This window comes from Myxocyprinus asiaticus, chromosome 7 (assembly GCF_019703515.2).
Source record: "Myxocyprinus asiaticus isolate MX2 ecotype Aquarium Trade chromosome 7, UBuf_Myxa_2, whole genome shotgun sequence".
NCBI lineage: Eukaryota > Metazoa > Chordata > Actinopteri > Cypriniformes > Catostomidae > Myxocyprinus > Myxocyprinus asiaticus.
In genome coordinates this window covers 46,713,892-46,729,341 of record NC_059350.1, presented here as the reverse complement: position 1 = coordinate 46,729,341, position 15,450 = coordinate 46,713,892, and the positions used below count along the sequence as shown (strand labels likewise).

The 15,450-nt window shown below is 38.0% G+C and overlaps 1 protein-coding gene across 2 annotated transcripts in view; it reads right to left on the bottom strand.

Annotated features, from left to right (window-relative positions):
* The window catches only part of LOC127443491 (FERM, ARHGEF and pleckstrin domain-containing protein 1-like), a 102,868-nt gene that overhangs the window by 23,909 nt on the left and 63,509 nt on the right, over window positions 1-15,450 (bottom strand). The window contains exons 7-15 of one of the 2 annotated variants that reach the window (XM_051702159.1): window positions 14,363-14,477; window positions 13,996-14,143; window positions 13,430-13,525; window positions 13,117-13,283; window positions 12,813-12,881; window positions 11,655-11,730; window positions 10,987-11,185; window positions 5,080-5,267; window positions 856-945 (exon numbers count right to left, since the gene is read on the bottom strand). In XM_051702159.1, coding sequence (XP_051558119.1) covers window positions 856-945; window positions 5,080-5,267; window positions 10,987-11,185; window positions 11,655-11,730; window positions 12,813-12,881; window positions 13,117-13,283; window positions 13,430-13,525; window positions 13,996-14,143; window positions 14,363-14,477 — 1,148 coding nt within the window. The remainder of the gene's footprint in view (window positions 1-855; window positions 946-5,079; window positions 5,268-10,986; window positions 11,186-11,654; window positions 11,731-12,812; window positions 12,882-13,116; window positions 13,284-13,429; window positions 13,526-13,995; window positions 14,144-14,362; window positions 14,478-15,450) is intronic. The other variant, XM_051702160.1, reaches the window with a different exon arrangement.

The window sequence follows — 15,450 nt, the reverse complement described above, 5'->3', positions numbered from 1 at the left end:
AATTAAATGAATGAGTTTAAGTACATTATTTGGGTTACACATATTTCTCAAATAATATTATTAAAATAATGTTTTAAATGTATTCTACATAAATATGTATATCTGTTTGCATTTCCGTGCACCCCATTATGAGAACATTAAAAACATTGTTTTGAATTACTTTACTGTTGAAAAGCCACTTTTTTATTGATTTTTAAAGAAAAGAAAGAAAAAAAAACGTAAAAGTAATGAAATTTGCGATATGATTACTTTTTCTATGAGGTAATCAACAAAGTAATCTGATTACAATTTTAGATAGGTAATAAGTAATTTGTAGTGAATTACTTTTTTGGACTAACTTTCCCAACACTGATTTCTTTTATATATTTTCCTTTTTAACATCAAGAGAAAAATACACATCTAACTTTTGCATTTGGAAGAGGGTTATCAGCAATAAATGTATAAATAATAATACAAAAATGCTAAAATAATTTTACAACATGCCATTTACTACTTTTATTTAAAGGTGATTTCAGCACCATTTGCGACACAACATAGAACTTTGTAAGAAAATATTATATCCTTTATAATAGAGTATTTTTTATTTTAAAAGTATTCTGCAGTACTATATACTACAGTGTTTACATTCTTTAGGAAGTCAACCTATGAAAGGTTTAACCTAGAAAAAAAAAAAAAAAAAATGACACTTCACCTCTTAAAACGAATGTAAATAACAGTCACGTCTGCAATGTCCCAAATAATGCATGTGCACTTTTAATTTCAAGTATTAACTTAAAAACTAACCCTGAGAAAGCTAAAAGCTGCAAATATTCTGTCGACACAGATCTAGCATACTATTTACATTCTGAGTCTTACCACAGTGATGACCTCCAGATCTTTCAGATGAGTCCTCTCTGTGGTCAGGAGTTCTTTGGCGATGAAGTAAGCTTTGTCAGTCGGGAACCGCTGGAACCAGAACGGGGCAAAAATTTACAAATTACAATGTGAAAAGACAAATTGGAACAGTAAAATTTAACCCTCCTATGGTATTCTGTCATTTTTTTATCTAAATATATTTTTTCAATTTAATAAAAATGGTTTCCTTTATCTGAGACAAGACTTGGTGACTTCTCCTCCATTTTCCATCTGAACATACAAAAAAATGCAAATTGTGTTTGGTTCGATAAGTCTAAGTGGTCGTAAAAACAAAAAAGCAACACATTTGGTATTCGCGTCAAAATTGACCGACCACTGAAAATGAATGGGAGAGAGCAAAAAACAGAGCATCTTTTTTTTATATGTCAATTACAACCAATAAATCAGCCACAATGTAGAAAAAAAAAGAAAAAAAAAAAAGACAGACAGAAATTACAGGGTGAGCCTCTAAAACATCCTCAGTGCAAAACATACACACCCATTCACACACAAACACACTTACACACACACACACAAATTAACTGGTGAGACTATAACACAGAGCTTTTTTTTTTTTTTTTTTTTACATTTGTCAAATAAAACTAATAAATCAGTCATAATGCTAAACACACACACTCAGAAATTAAGCATTGAAACGATAACACACTCACAATGCAGAACACACACACACACACACACACACACGTTTGCAAAATACATTTTTACTATAGAAAGTTTGAAATTGCAAAATGTTTACTCTGATTCTTCTGTTTTATACTCTAATTGAATTTTCAGAATTTTGCAGTTCATTTCTGATTCTTGATGTTCATTTTCTTGACATTATTATGCATTTACTTTGAATTATTACATTTTTTATATTTGAAATAAATTATTGGTAGAAAAATGCTTATTCTGTGTCTTCTCTTTGTAACACCATGGTCAGGTTTGATTGCAAGCTAAATGACATTAACTGCAAAAACTGACACTTCAAATCAATTTTAAAATGCTAAACTTTGACAAATAATAGTTTGATAATGTCTAAATACACATCCAAATGCATATCTTGTGATAAAATTTAAAACAAGCCATCAGACTACACAGTATGTGGCTACAGCCATCTACAGGCTGTTACTGGCATTACATGGTTTTGAAATCATGCTATTTATATTTTGTTCACCATATGCCAACAATCTGCCTCCAATTTGTGTCACATTCTCATATTTTAAGTATACAAAGAAAATCTTGATTTTTTTTTTTTTTTGCACATTTTGCTTTGAGGTGAATTTAGCAAGATGTGATATTAAATATGCAAATTTTTCCCCACCAAAACTGTTGTTGTGATCCTGTTCAGAGTGTCAGCAACTGTTATGTGTAGTTTTTACAATAATTATAAAAATAGGTATTGTTTAATTTCTGTAAACAAACATTGCAACTTTGCTGCACTGGGTCTCTTGAGGAATAAATGAATCTTGCCAAGCTTCAAATCAAATCAGAATTTTTTTTTTTTTTACATAAAAATGTTGTTCTTGGCACAAAGACAATTAAAATCTGAACTGAAAATAACAAGGTGAGGTGTGGCGATTCGCTGCTACTTTTATTTTGTAACCGTTTCAAAACTTCGTAACATTGAACCCGGTTCAAAACATTTCGGTTGACACAGAACTTGTTATATGAAAAAGAAATGTAATTTATTGGTTAACTTGTAAAAAAGAAAAATTCCTTAAATTCCTTGTCACAAATGACAAAAATTACCCTAAAACGACCTTTGGAACTAATGTCTCAATTAAAAAAAACTGTCGAACAAATAGGAATATTTATCGTAATTTTAATAAGCTTAATTACACAATACTCGACTTCTACACATCACTAAAGTTGATTGTCGCGCACATACACGCATAGACAGAGTAAGGTAAGTCAGATACTTGCTCAACCACATGCTGGTTTGCCTAAGATACACAATCTGCCCTAAATAGACTGGAATTTAGGTTGGGTTGAATCTATCTAGGTCTCCTATTCTTAGAAGTCCACAGAGACACTTGACCAAAATTATAGTGGTACTTCTGATATTAAAACTGTATTTAAAGAAGTCTTTTCACTCCTCATTGTAACCTAATTTTTTCTAAAGCAGCTTCAATTGAAGTACAACAAATGTTCTAAGGAGAAATTAGCTGAGAGTCCTTGAAATCTAAAAAACAGGAGGCTGAATCACCACTTCTAACCTTTGGTGAAGCAATAATTCCAACCGCAATTTCTATTTCCCCTCAACATTTTAGTAGATAATCAATACCTCTTTTGTGTTCAACTCAACATTTCAATTGGTTTCTACATTACTGCTTCCAAACAAGTAAATCAATCTTTCATAACATTGTCGGTAGGTCATTTAGTATCTTTGCTTCTTCATTACTTTCAGGACACTTAAGCACATTTTACCCCCAATTCTCATTACCGTAATGCGTCCTGACATTTTACTTTTACTATTCCTATTGTTTTCAATGACGATTTTCATTACTGCAGCCGTTATTTTTTTTTGGATCATTATTGCAGTGATTAATATGTTTCAGCTGGCAACAATTCTTTTAACCCTTACTGATGCAGTACGTAGCTTCTCATTTCTTAAACAACCATGTCGGAATATGTATCCCGTGGTCATGGAAAAGATTTTACTGTGTTTAAGATGGGGCAAATTATTGGCCTGCATCAAGCAAACTAAACAACAAAGAAAATTGCTGAAATCACAGGAACTGGGTTGGGTGGAACTAAGAACTGTCCAACGCATTATTAAAACCTGGAAGGATAGCGATGAACCGTCAGCTTCGCAGAAAAAAATCTTGAATGATCGTGATCAGAGAGCACTAAAACGGTTGAAGTCACATCGTAAAAAAACAACAGTAGAACTCACAGCTATGTTTAATAGTGAAAGTAAGAGCATTTCCACACGCACAATACGACGAGAACTTACAGGATTAGGACAAAACAGCTGTGTGGCCACAAGATAGCCACTTGTTAGTGAGGATAATTGGAAAAAAACTACTTCAATTTGCCAGGGAGCATAAAGATTGGACCCGTGGAGCAATGGAAAAAGGTCATGTGGTCTGATGAGTCCAGATTTACCCTATTCCAAAGCGATGGGCGCGTCAGGGTAAGAAGGGAAGTGCATGAAGCGATGCCCCCATCATGCATAGTGCCCAATGTACAAGCCTCTGGAAGCAGTGTTATGATCTGGGGTTGCTTCAACTGGTCAGGCCGAGGCTCAGCAAGTCAGCTGACTACCTGAATGTACTGAATGACCAGTTTATCCCATCAATGGATTTTTTCTTCCCTGACGGCACAGGCATAATCCAGGATGACAATGCCAAGATTCATCAGGCTCAAATTGTGAAAGAGTGGTTCAGGGAGCATGAGGAATAATTTTCACACATAATTTGGCCACCACAGAGTCCTGACCTTAACCCCACTGAAAGTCTTTGGGATGTGCTGGAGAAGACTTTACGAAGTGGTTAGACTCTCCCGTCATCAATACAAGATCTCGGCCAAAAATTAATGCAACTCTTGATGGAAATAAATGTTGTGACATTTCATAAGGTTGTCGAAACACTGCCATGACGAATGCACACCGTAATCAAAGCTAAAGCAGTCCAACGAAATATTAGAGTATGTGACTTTTCTTTTGGCCAGGCAGTGTATATTACTGTAAAAAATATGCTTTTTAACTTAGTCAGCAATAATGAAAGGCAGTACCAAGGAGTACTACTATGATGTATAAATATATTATTTAAATTATGAAGTATAATTTTTTTTCTTGTTGCTGTAATTAGAATATCATAAATATGTGCGCAACCGTCGTGAAAATAATTTCACAATAAAAAAAATTTTAACGGTCCTTTAATTTAGCTTCATTTTCTATATAATGTACAAAAACATTAATTCGTAGATTAAATAGGACTAGGACATCTTCTTGACAGGTTTCGTGAGAATCACCCTTGTAAGCGCTGATCAGATTAATTGGTTTGACGTAAACTCCGAAAGTAAGGGTACAGAGGCTTTTTTTTTTTTTTTATCAGTCTACCGGAAACCAAGTCGTATTTGCAAGGTATTCACTCAAAGGTTTAGCATGCAAGACTATTCAAAAGAAAAAAGCACAGCAAAGCACAGCAGTTTCCCTCCCTCCCTCCCCAAAAGACAAACCTTCCTCCGAACCTCGTCCTCGTCGTCTGTGCGGACAAAGCCGGCGTCTGTCAGTAAAGGGCTGGTGAGTGGAGACGGTTGTCGTCCATCTGGACTTTGGCCAAGGCTGAGAGTCTGTTGCTGCCCATTTACCATCACCCTGGCTACAGACGGAGACTCAGTGTGTTGAGGGCTGCTGGTAACGGGACCTAAAGGAGAAAAGGCACGTTATGCTAAAGAGCTTTGGTTTATTGAATGACAATGGATTTGTTAGTCCTTAATGGGCAAATATTATTCCATATCATGCTGGAAAGAAAACATCTCAAGGCCACCCAAAGGTGGTTTGCTGGACTCAGATGGCCATCAAGCTGGTTTCCACTGGTCGGGGTGGTCTGGTTTGATGGGTTTAGAAGAGTTTTGGGCTCTTGTCAGCTAGTCGGGCTAAGAGACCAGCTGGGCAACCAGCTAAACCAACTAAGCACCAGCTTGGCAACCTCTCCAACTGGGCCTGGGCCAACATTCTTGGTTGTCCTGATGATGGCCCTGAAACTAGATAAGACCAGCAAACCACATTAGTCTGGTTCAAGATGTTTTATTCAGCAGGGTACTATGACACAAAATGTAAATCTTGTAAGACTACCCTACTGAAAAGACTAGTATAGCTGGTCACCAGTATATTTTGTATTCTGGATGTTGTCCCCATCATGGGATGATGGTGTGCCCACCAGACGTCTTAAGTAGCTTTAATAGAAGACTTCCTAGGTCAACCAGCATCACTAGCTGAGTCCAACATCTAGACAAACAGCACTAACCAGCATGAAGGTCTTTTCAGCAAGGTAGTATAAAAATTGTTCTTGATTCTTAATACTAGTTGCCAAAGACTAAATTTGCACGTCACACACATGGTGCACGGATAAGAACTATGGCTGACAGCACAATATCAGAATCCAGACATGAGTGAGTCACTCTATCACAGTCTGGGAATTCAGCCTAAGGACACTACCGAGATATATTTAACACATTCCTTGGTTGATGGGGAGGGGAACATGTTTTATCTCCAGTTTAGGAGATGTCTAAATCTATAACGTCACATTCACTACACAAGTACAGTAACATACTTGCCCAACAAAGTTTTGAGTCCCATGCAGTGGCACGAATCGGATGTGACATGAACCAGGACATTTCAAATGTACTGAAGATCCACAATGCATCCATTATAGAGGAAGATGGAAGAGCCGCAAAGCTGGTGGCAAAGGCCTTATGGTGGTGCACTTATTCAAACATGCAAGAACGTCTTCAAACTTTCGTCAAACATGCAACACAAACAACTAGAACAACTACAGCTACTCTACCACAAAACAAGACACACGAGGGGGTCTCTAACATCTAGGGGTGACCACGAGACAATGTCAGGCATCCAAGTAAATGTCTGGAAGCCTGCTTCACAAGTTCCAATTTTTATTGCTACTAATACACATTAATTTACAATGTTAAAAAGTGTTCCAAAAATGTAGGACGACTACTGAGGAAAATGGTTTGGAATATTAAAAAAACCAACAGACAAGCATCATACACAACTTGTGAACAGCTGTCCAAACAAGCAACAATTTAGAGATTTTTGCTAGATTTTCTCTGTATATACTGTAAGTGCTATAGTATTGCAACAAGGAGGAATAGTTCAAATGTACACTAAGGCTCCCGTTTTTTGCTAAAAACAACAGGTTTGACCTTTCCATTGCTTACCTGGTTATTTAGTCAAGTACACTCTACAACAGACGGTTTGTAAACACATACACTTATGGTTAGTAGTTTTGCATATGTGCCACAGTGATTACACTGAGTATTTAAGAAAGTACAGTTACAATATATAACACAAGTATATCGGAAACATTTCATATACCCTAGAAACGTACATTTCATACTGAGTAGAAATTAGGAGGAAATCACAGGCTGAAAGACTGAATCATTCAATACTGCTACAGTTTCTTTCTTTTTTTCATAATAAAATCTAGTTAAAAAATAAAATCACATTTTAGTGTACTTTACAAAAAGCTATTATAAAAAAGGTGAGAATTCTACTTTGGTCACTGGCAATCATAAATTACAGTTAATTGGGTATGCTGAGTGGGTGAGAATTATATACATTTAATTTTAACAGTGGCATAAGCTAACTCTTTACTATAAATATCGTCAATTGTTGTAACAAACCCAAAAAATGCAGTGGTCTTGCGAATGGCTTTGCGAACACTTTCCGAAACTTTTCACTGACGTTAATTCTTGCCATGCAAAAGTAAGGAATATTTCCCAACAGAAAAAAGTAAAACTGATAACTTCTTCAAAAAGTAATTCTAGAAAATGTTAATTATTATTATTAATACCAATTAAACCAATTTACGATTGACTGATATTGCAAAACTTAGGGGCGAAAGATGTGTATAATTTTGCATTCCAAAATTATGCAATTCATAACACAACAGAAGTATGTCGCATTTAGTATTAGCATTTAGCATTAGCGCAAACTACTTCCAAGGTAATTTTCTCTTTCAGGAAAAAGTACTGTCATGGCAGACAGTTTGAAAAGAATCTTAATGAGCAAGTTAAACCTGTGACATGTTCATAGCTAGCTATCTGAATAAAAACACATCCCGTTTAAATCGCACAGACATTTGAAGGTAACTATTGCCCCTCGAGTATGAAGGCTTTTTACCACCATAGTTACACAAGAATGTACGTCAAAATATGTGAATCGTGACCACACGCTTGGAGTGTGTTAGTCAAGCATTCGTGTCCACGTTTGCGTCCTTGTGTGGAGTGTGTTTCTGGCCTAAAGTAACGTAGTAAAGTAAGTAAAAAAAAAAAATAATGAAATTTTGAGTGCAAAAATGCAGAAACTATCAGATTTAGTGATAAAATATAAAATCGAACATAAGGACATTTTGAGGACTGCTCTTGAAAACCTTTGTAACCTTTTCTAAACTTCACATACGGAGTCTCCAAACTCATTTCTTACTCTCAGTCTGTCCAAAGCATCAACAACTATGTCCACTTTTCAAGACCACTGCCTTTAAAGGGTCCCTTCTCAATGCAAAAGTCTTTAACATATGTGAAGAGGACAGGGCTGCAAAATGCCGAGACAAGGTCAGGTTGACATGCTTCCAGGAGAGAGGAAAAAGACAAGGTGAGGCATTCCAGAGATACATGCTGGTTGAACAGTGTTGACATTGGGCAGAAAAGGTCTTGTAAGCAATGCAACCTGAGCACAGGTTAATATATTTTTTATCAGGTGTACATCCAGCATTGCAAATGCACTGCAGACAGATGACATTGATGAGGACTGCCAGAGATTTAGAAGAAGGAAATTAAGCAGCGAAGCAAAACAAAATGACATCTTAAATTTATTTTATTTTTTTTAAAAGGATTGATACATTCTGCTAAACATAGCTAGCATTAATGCATCATGGTTGAATTAAAATCTTTGAAATGCCACACAAATAAAAAAGCTCATTAACTGCTGAAACATAAGATTTATATTCCAAATTGGCTTCACCAAGCTAACAATCGGAGCTCTGAAATGTATAATTTCAATACCATTAAGTTAACTTTTATCTTTCTTTATGTCCACAAAATCTCATGATGAAGCAAAGGAAGACCGTAATTTACCTAATATACCACACAGCCAGTCAGTATTGTACTTTACAACAACACAAACTTAGTTCAGGTTTAGACAAAAGTTAGCAATTCGAAGCCCCGCTTATCACCAAAAAACAAGTTGGAATTATAAACTACATAACCTGGCTTCCACAACATGTAAGCCTCCATCTAAACCCTCAAAAACTACACGTTAACACAGACAAGTATGTGTGTTAACAATGCCACACAACAGTACCACATAAAACCTCAAAATCTTGAACATCTGTGGTCATATCACCACTATTTTATCACTACTACTATTACAAAAAGCATGACATTAGCCAATACTATGGCAAAAGAAAGGTATGCTTATTGTATTTACAGACAGTCAAAGCATAGCATCTTTTGCTATATTTTTGTTGCTACAAAAATGACAGTAAAGTAATATTTCACAGTATCACACTTTTGGCCAAATTTAATGACTACTTAGTGGTCATGTGGTCAACAGCAATATAGGTCAAATTATACATTAGCAATACTATTAGCGTTCACTCCCTAACAGCAATCACATTTACAAACATGGCACTGTGTGGTAGGACTTTCAGTTCCCTTGTTAATCTGAAGATCTTGGTTAATCTCATTCTAAGAGTACAAGGGTGCTCACACCAACAGCCATTTGAAGTGACAAAACAAAATCACTTATTTTCAATGAAAGTCGGCGATTTCAGGTAACATGGGTGCCAGAAACCATTGCCGATGCCACCAAGTTAAGCAGAGTTCAAATTTATGCAAATGTGCAGCAAAAGTGCAGACATTGGAGCTCACATGATCCTCCTTCTGATACAGCTGCTCGAATGGAAACGGCTACTTGAACTCAACTGCACAATGACTTGGCGACATCCAATTATTTAATTGCTGTCAATGTAAGCGCCCTTAAATAGTTTAGAATTCAGAAAATGTAAAATATTAAAAGTATATATTTCAGGCAAAACACTGTCTTCTAACACTCCAGATTTGTCAAAAATAGCATAAAGGTGCAGTGTGTGATTTCTGCACTACTAGCGGCACCAAAACAGAATACAAAAATAATGACCGGTTTGCTAGTGGTACAGAAACTACACAACACACCTTTGAGCATCTTGACTGGGTCATCCAAATGGCAAAAATGGGTGTATAGTAAACAAACAACAATGAGCACACTTCGTCCTCTCTAGCAATTGAACAAATGTGCCCCTTTTTTATCTTTGATGGGATAACCATAGCCATCTTCTCCCCCTTGGCCCTCATCATCAATTTGGAGGCTGCCAAATGAGAACTTGCTCTGAGGCAAAGGGGAGGAATTGGCCGCCACAGGGTTGCCATAGACTAAGGGCTGACTGTAAGAGTTGCTGCCTGCATCTGATTCGGTATCACTAGACTCAGTTCCACTACTAGTAGAACCATCTGTCACATGAACTGGACTACTGTGGTCATTAGCACTCAGTCTGCTTCCATAAAGTTGCTGGATTATGTTGGATCGAGCCTGACTTGTGACTGCAAGCCCATTAGCAGCCACACGGTGCTCAAGGGCTGCCATACGTTCAGCCCTCGAGACCACCGGTCGTGATTCATGAGCAGGGGTTGAACTTAATTGGCTCAGAATCATCGGATCAGTGTCGGAACGGTTACGCATACCGTTTTGGAGTTTCTGCAAGTGTGGTGATCGGTTGACGATTGGGGAGTAGCTTCCGTAATGCTGAGGTTTGTACCCAGATCTGCCATTTGTAAGGGGATGGCTGCCTTCATCCCACTGGTGACGCCAAGTAGAGCCAATCGATTCTGCTTTGTTCATTGAGCTGGTTTTGTAAAAACTGCTCAACACTGGGCTACAGTTTGCACTCCTAGAACCTACATCATGACCAGGTGGTGACACAGGGCCACGTCTGTCCATACCCTGAAACAATTCATCCAACAAGGTGCTGCTTAAGGGAAGTGCACATGGTGAGCCGTTACCACAAAATGACCCATTAGACAACTGACTACCATTGAAGGTTTCAGAACTCTGACCCAAACGATGGCTGGTCAAATGAGAATCCCTAAATCTAGACTTGCTTGTCACTTGTCCATTTTGTTGAACTTTTCCGTAACCATTATTATTGCCCATTTTACGACTGACTGGCTCAACCTCATCACTGTCATGTGTGTGCGAGTGTAACCTGGTAATGCGGCCTTTGACCAAATCATATTCGCTATCTATGTCACTGCAGTCGATGTAAGGGATCGAGGAACTGCTACCCTTGGTAGCATGCGATGCTAGACCTGTGCTCAGATGCTCGGCTTGCTGTTTAGATGGCGATGGCTTTGCTCGAGTATCAGCCTCATCAGGGGTCCCGTTTCGGCATCCATTGGTCTGTAAGGTTAGGTCCCCAGTGTAATCCTGGAGAGCCAAGTTTTCAACAGTCACTTGGGTGCGCCCAAGAGGTGAGTCCGCTACATGTCCTGAAGCACTGGTATTCCTCTGCAACATGAAGAATACCCAAAGAAGAATGGAAAAGGAAGAGAAAGATGAACTGACCAACCTTGACACGGTCTTAAAGTGTGCATTGTGTAGGAAATTTTAGTACATTCCTACACTATTAAAATTAAGATACTCAAGGCACCACTTGGGATTCCTCAGCTTCCACAATGGAAGAGCCTTCTGGAGATCCTCCAGACGCCCTTTAAAAGAGTCTAAAATATCTATTTAAGTACTCAAGGTGCTTTAAGATATATTTCAGGCCTCAACACCTTTATCTTATGAAGAGGTTACTTAAAAAAACCATTGACAGTCCTTCAAGTTATTTAGCGTTCTTGCAGGACCTAATAGTATGTTTCCCAGAGAACTAGAAGGGTTTCTGGAGGTAGCTGAGGGACCCCAAATGGTGCCTTGAGAATCTTATATTTTTGACAGTGTATTGTGTTTGTATACATAGTTGGATTATACTCACCTCTCCCTGACCCTCAGAACAATACTTGGGTGGCAATGGAGAAAGACCACTGTTGGATTGGATTTTACTGTGTTTTCTGAGGACAGAAGATGTGAAAAGATTAGCATAAAGACATTAAACGAAACTCTCATGAGATAAAAATCTGTGGCCTTATTTCCACTTATCCACTTCATGCATTTTGGCTGATCGAATTGCTGTCCAATAATGGAAAAATCCTAAAAAAAAAAAAAAAAAGAACAAATGACAAAAAGAATAAGGGTGCTTTCACACTAGTTTTCCGAACTCTGGTGTGCACCCGGGAACTGTACCAGAGTCCGCTTGAAAAGGCGGTCTTGGGCACGGTTCATGTGGTATGGTTCACTGATATGAATGCAATCGTCCTAAATCACTGAAAATAACTGCTATTGATGACATACGTATATCTGGAGTCTTTGCATTCTCCCGGTCACAATTATTATGGTATAATGCATTTGTCATACCTGCTTCTCTCCAAATAAATTGCCTTCAGAGGGCAGCTCGCATTCTTCACATCTCTAGCAACACATAAGCAGGCCAGCGGCAGACAAATGTACACATTCTTCATCTTTGCACATTCAATGCATTCGCAGACAAACCCAAGTAATGTTTTGTGCATGTATAGTTTTGATGGTAAATCCAAAGAGGCACATCCTGCTATAACACAGTGAAACTGGCGTCTTCTCCTGAGTTGTTACTGTGTACACAGTTGCTGTATTCTCAGTGGTGCTTACGTTGAAGACACAATTGTTCCTCGGACCCAAATAATTTTATGTGAACAGAAACCAGTTATTCTCACCATAATTCAGAATGTCTAAAAGACTGTCACTGGAAAACTATACTGCCCTAGATTTGCATGCAATGCAAGAAAAGCAGGATGCAGCCATAATTATTTGGCCAGGTGTGAATGGAATATGGATAAATTATATCTGGTTATCATTCAGATAAGAGAATCGTGAAGTGGTAAAATGTAAATTGGGCATGGTGTTTATAAAAGGATAATGCGATTTATCTCTACAAGGGTTCTTAGGAAAGATAACTGAATTTAATACTCATTTGTGTATGACGTGACTGCTCTGTATTGAAATGAAATGGCACAGAAAGGTAATGACATTTAAGCAAAGGTCAACGAAAGAATCTCACCTTTCAAATGGAACCTTTTTGAATTCAGAGTCCTTTACATAATCAATGACCTGCCTTTGTGTGCGGCCACTAATGAGACAAAAGATCACACATGATAGGTTTAGAAATAAAGAGAGGAGCAGATAAAACAGTACGAAATTCTGAAAATACAAATCATTATACTGATAATAGAATTTGTAATGGAAATGAGAAAATAATGTAAAATAGAAGCATTTTCACCAGTGATCTGAAGACGTTTGGGGCACTGCAAAAGACAACATTTGGGTTCTACACTACGTAATGCACCATATGCACAATTTGTTACCTGAATCTGAAGGAGGAACCCCTAGTGAAGAGCACCGGTTTGGGTTTAGGTTTGGGTTCCTCAAAGAGGCGGAAAAAGGCGTGATACTCCACACAGATCTTCCAGAAGACCTTACAGCAGTCCCTGCTGCCCATCATGAACTCAAGAGTGTCCTGACAGTTACTCTGCTAGAAAAAAACAAAATCGTTTTTTCTCTATTTATATTCTAATAGAGAACTGGAACACACAGACACCTAGCCAAAAATGCTGACTCAATACACCAATCAGATAACCATTATTAATACTTGAACCATAATGGGAAAAAAAGACTTACGTTTAAGTCAGGACGTAGTTTTATGAGAAAGCGTTTCCTCTTGAAACTCAGCTTGCGAACTTTAGACCAGTTAAAAGCATTTATTTTGGTGTGTCCCTTTAAAAGTAGACATAAAAGTGCATTTAAGGACAATTCATAACAGAGTGACCAACGTGCTTTATGTTGCAAACTTGCCGCAAATTCGGCACTCATTATTTTCACATAGAAATGAGCTTTGTGGCAAAGTCTTCATTGTCGCCAAAGGTTTGCTGCAGGTTCATCACTACTGGTTAAGAAATGCAAACTCTGGGCAAACATTTGCGGCTAAATGCAAGCTCATATGTATGTGAAAATAATGAGTGGGAAAAGTTCAGCAAGTTTGCAGAAAGTTTGTGAGAACCCTAGATTTTTTTAAGGTTTGTAGGGGGGGAAATCACAATGTTAACGAAGAACAGACAAAAATCATATGTTTTGCTCCAAGAAAAACATCATATTTCAACTTAAACTTTATCTGGGCATGAAGGGTAACACATTCAATTTCATGCTTCTTTGTTTAAAAAAAAAAAAAACGTTAAGGTTTACCTTACCTGAAAGACCAGCACACCAGAGTGAGCCACAGCGAGGCTGAGTTTAGTTCCTTCTCGGTCTTTAGCAGGGTGAAGACGCACTCCATACATCTCCAGTTTTCGGGCAATCTCCAAGAGCTGGTAGTCTGATTCAGCAGGTGTTTGACCCCTGTGTTCATAAAATAACACAACGATACTAAAACGAACAGTCACAAAGTGAAAAATAATGAAAATGTAACTGACAAGACAATTGAAAATGCAAAATGTAAATGCATACTACTATGCACACACAAGATATTACATTTTATTTCAGCTTGTCTTTAAATATAAATCTATAATCCAAGCATATTTTAAACCTAATGACTAAGACGTAACAGTTTAAATTCACCCGTGTTTGCGATGATATTCCATTATCTTGTCCATCAGCGTGTCCTGATCAGGAATGTATTTGTTGTTGAGTAGATGTTGTTTACATTGCACCTCATCAAAATCTCCAATCTCAGCTGTCACCATAGAAACACGCACAATTATATATGCACATGTACATAATTTATAATGAAGCAATAAGCCAGTAGAGGCCAAGACACCAATATCAAATAAATGACTGGTCCCACTTTACATTAGGTGTGTTTAACTACTATGTTCTTACATTCAAATACAAACAAAATGTATTTATGTGTGTAACTACATGATGTTCTGCAGAATTCTCACATGATTCACACTTGCTGCTACTGAGGTCGAGGTACAGGTAGGGTTAGGATTAGGGGTAAGGTTAACAGTGTAACTACAGATGTAATTAAGTGCAGGTTCTTTAAATCTAAGCAAAATGCAACAACACATATGTACAGTGCTGAGCCAAAACATTATGACCACTCACAGTTGAAGCGAATAACGTTGATCATCTCCTAACAAGGCCACATGTAAATGTCTGGATAGATTAGATGGTAAGCGAACGATCTGATCTAGTTATCAAAAGTGTTGAATGCAAGAGAAATGGGCAGGAGTAAAGACCTGAGCGACTTTGAAAAGGGCCAGATTGTTATGGACAGTTGACTGGGTCAGAGCATCTCTGAAACGGCAAGGCTTGTGGGGTGCTCCTGATCAGCAGTGGTGAGTACCTACCGACAGTGGTCCGAGGAGGGACAAACCACAAACCGGAAAGCCGCAGACCGGTCAGAATGCCCATGATAACCTCTGTCCACCGTAGAAAGTGCCTACAATGGGCAGGCGGGCATCAGAACTGGATCTTGGAGCAGTGGAAGAAGGACGACTGGTCCGATGAGTCCCGTTTCTTTTACGTAATGTGGACGGCCGTGTACGTGTGCGCCGTGCACCTGGGGAAGTGATGGCACCAGGATGCACTGTGGGAAGATAACAAGCCGGTGGAGGGAATGTGATGCTCTGGGCAGTGTTCTGCTGGGAAACCCTGGGTCCGACCATTCGTGTGGACTTCAATTTGACACGTGCCACCTACCT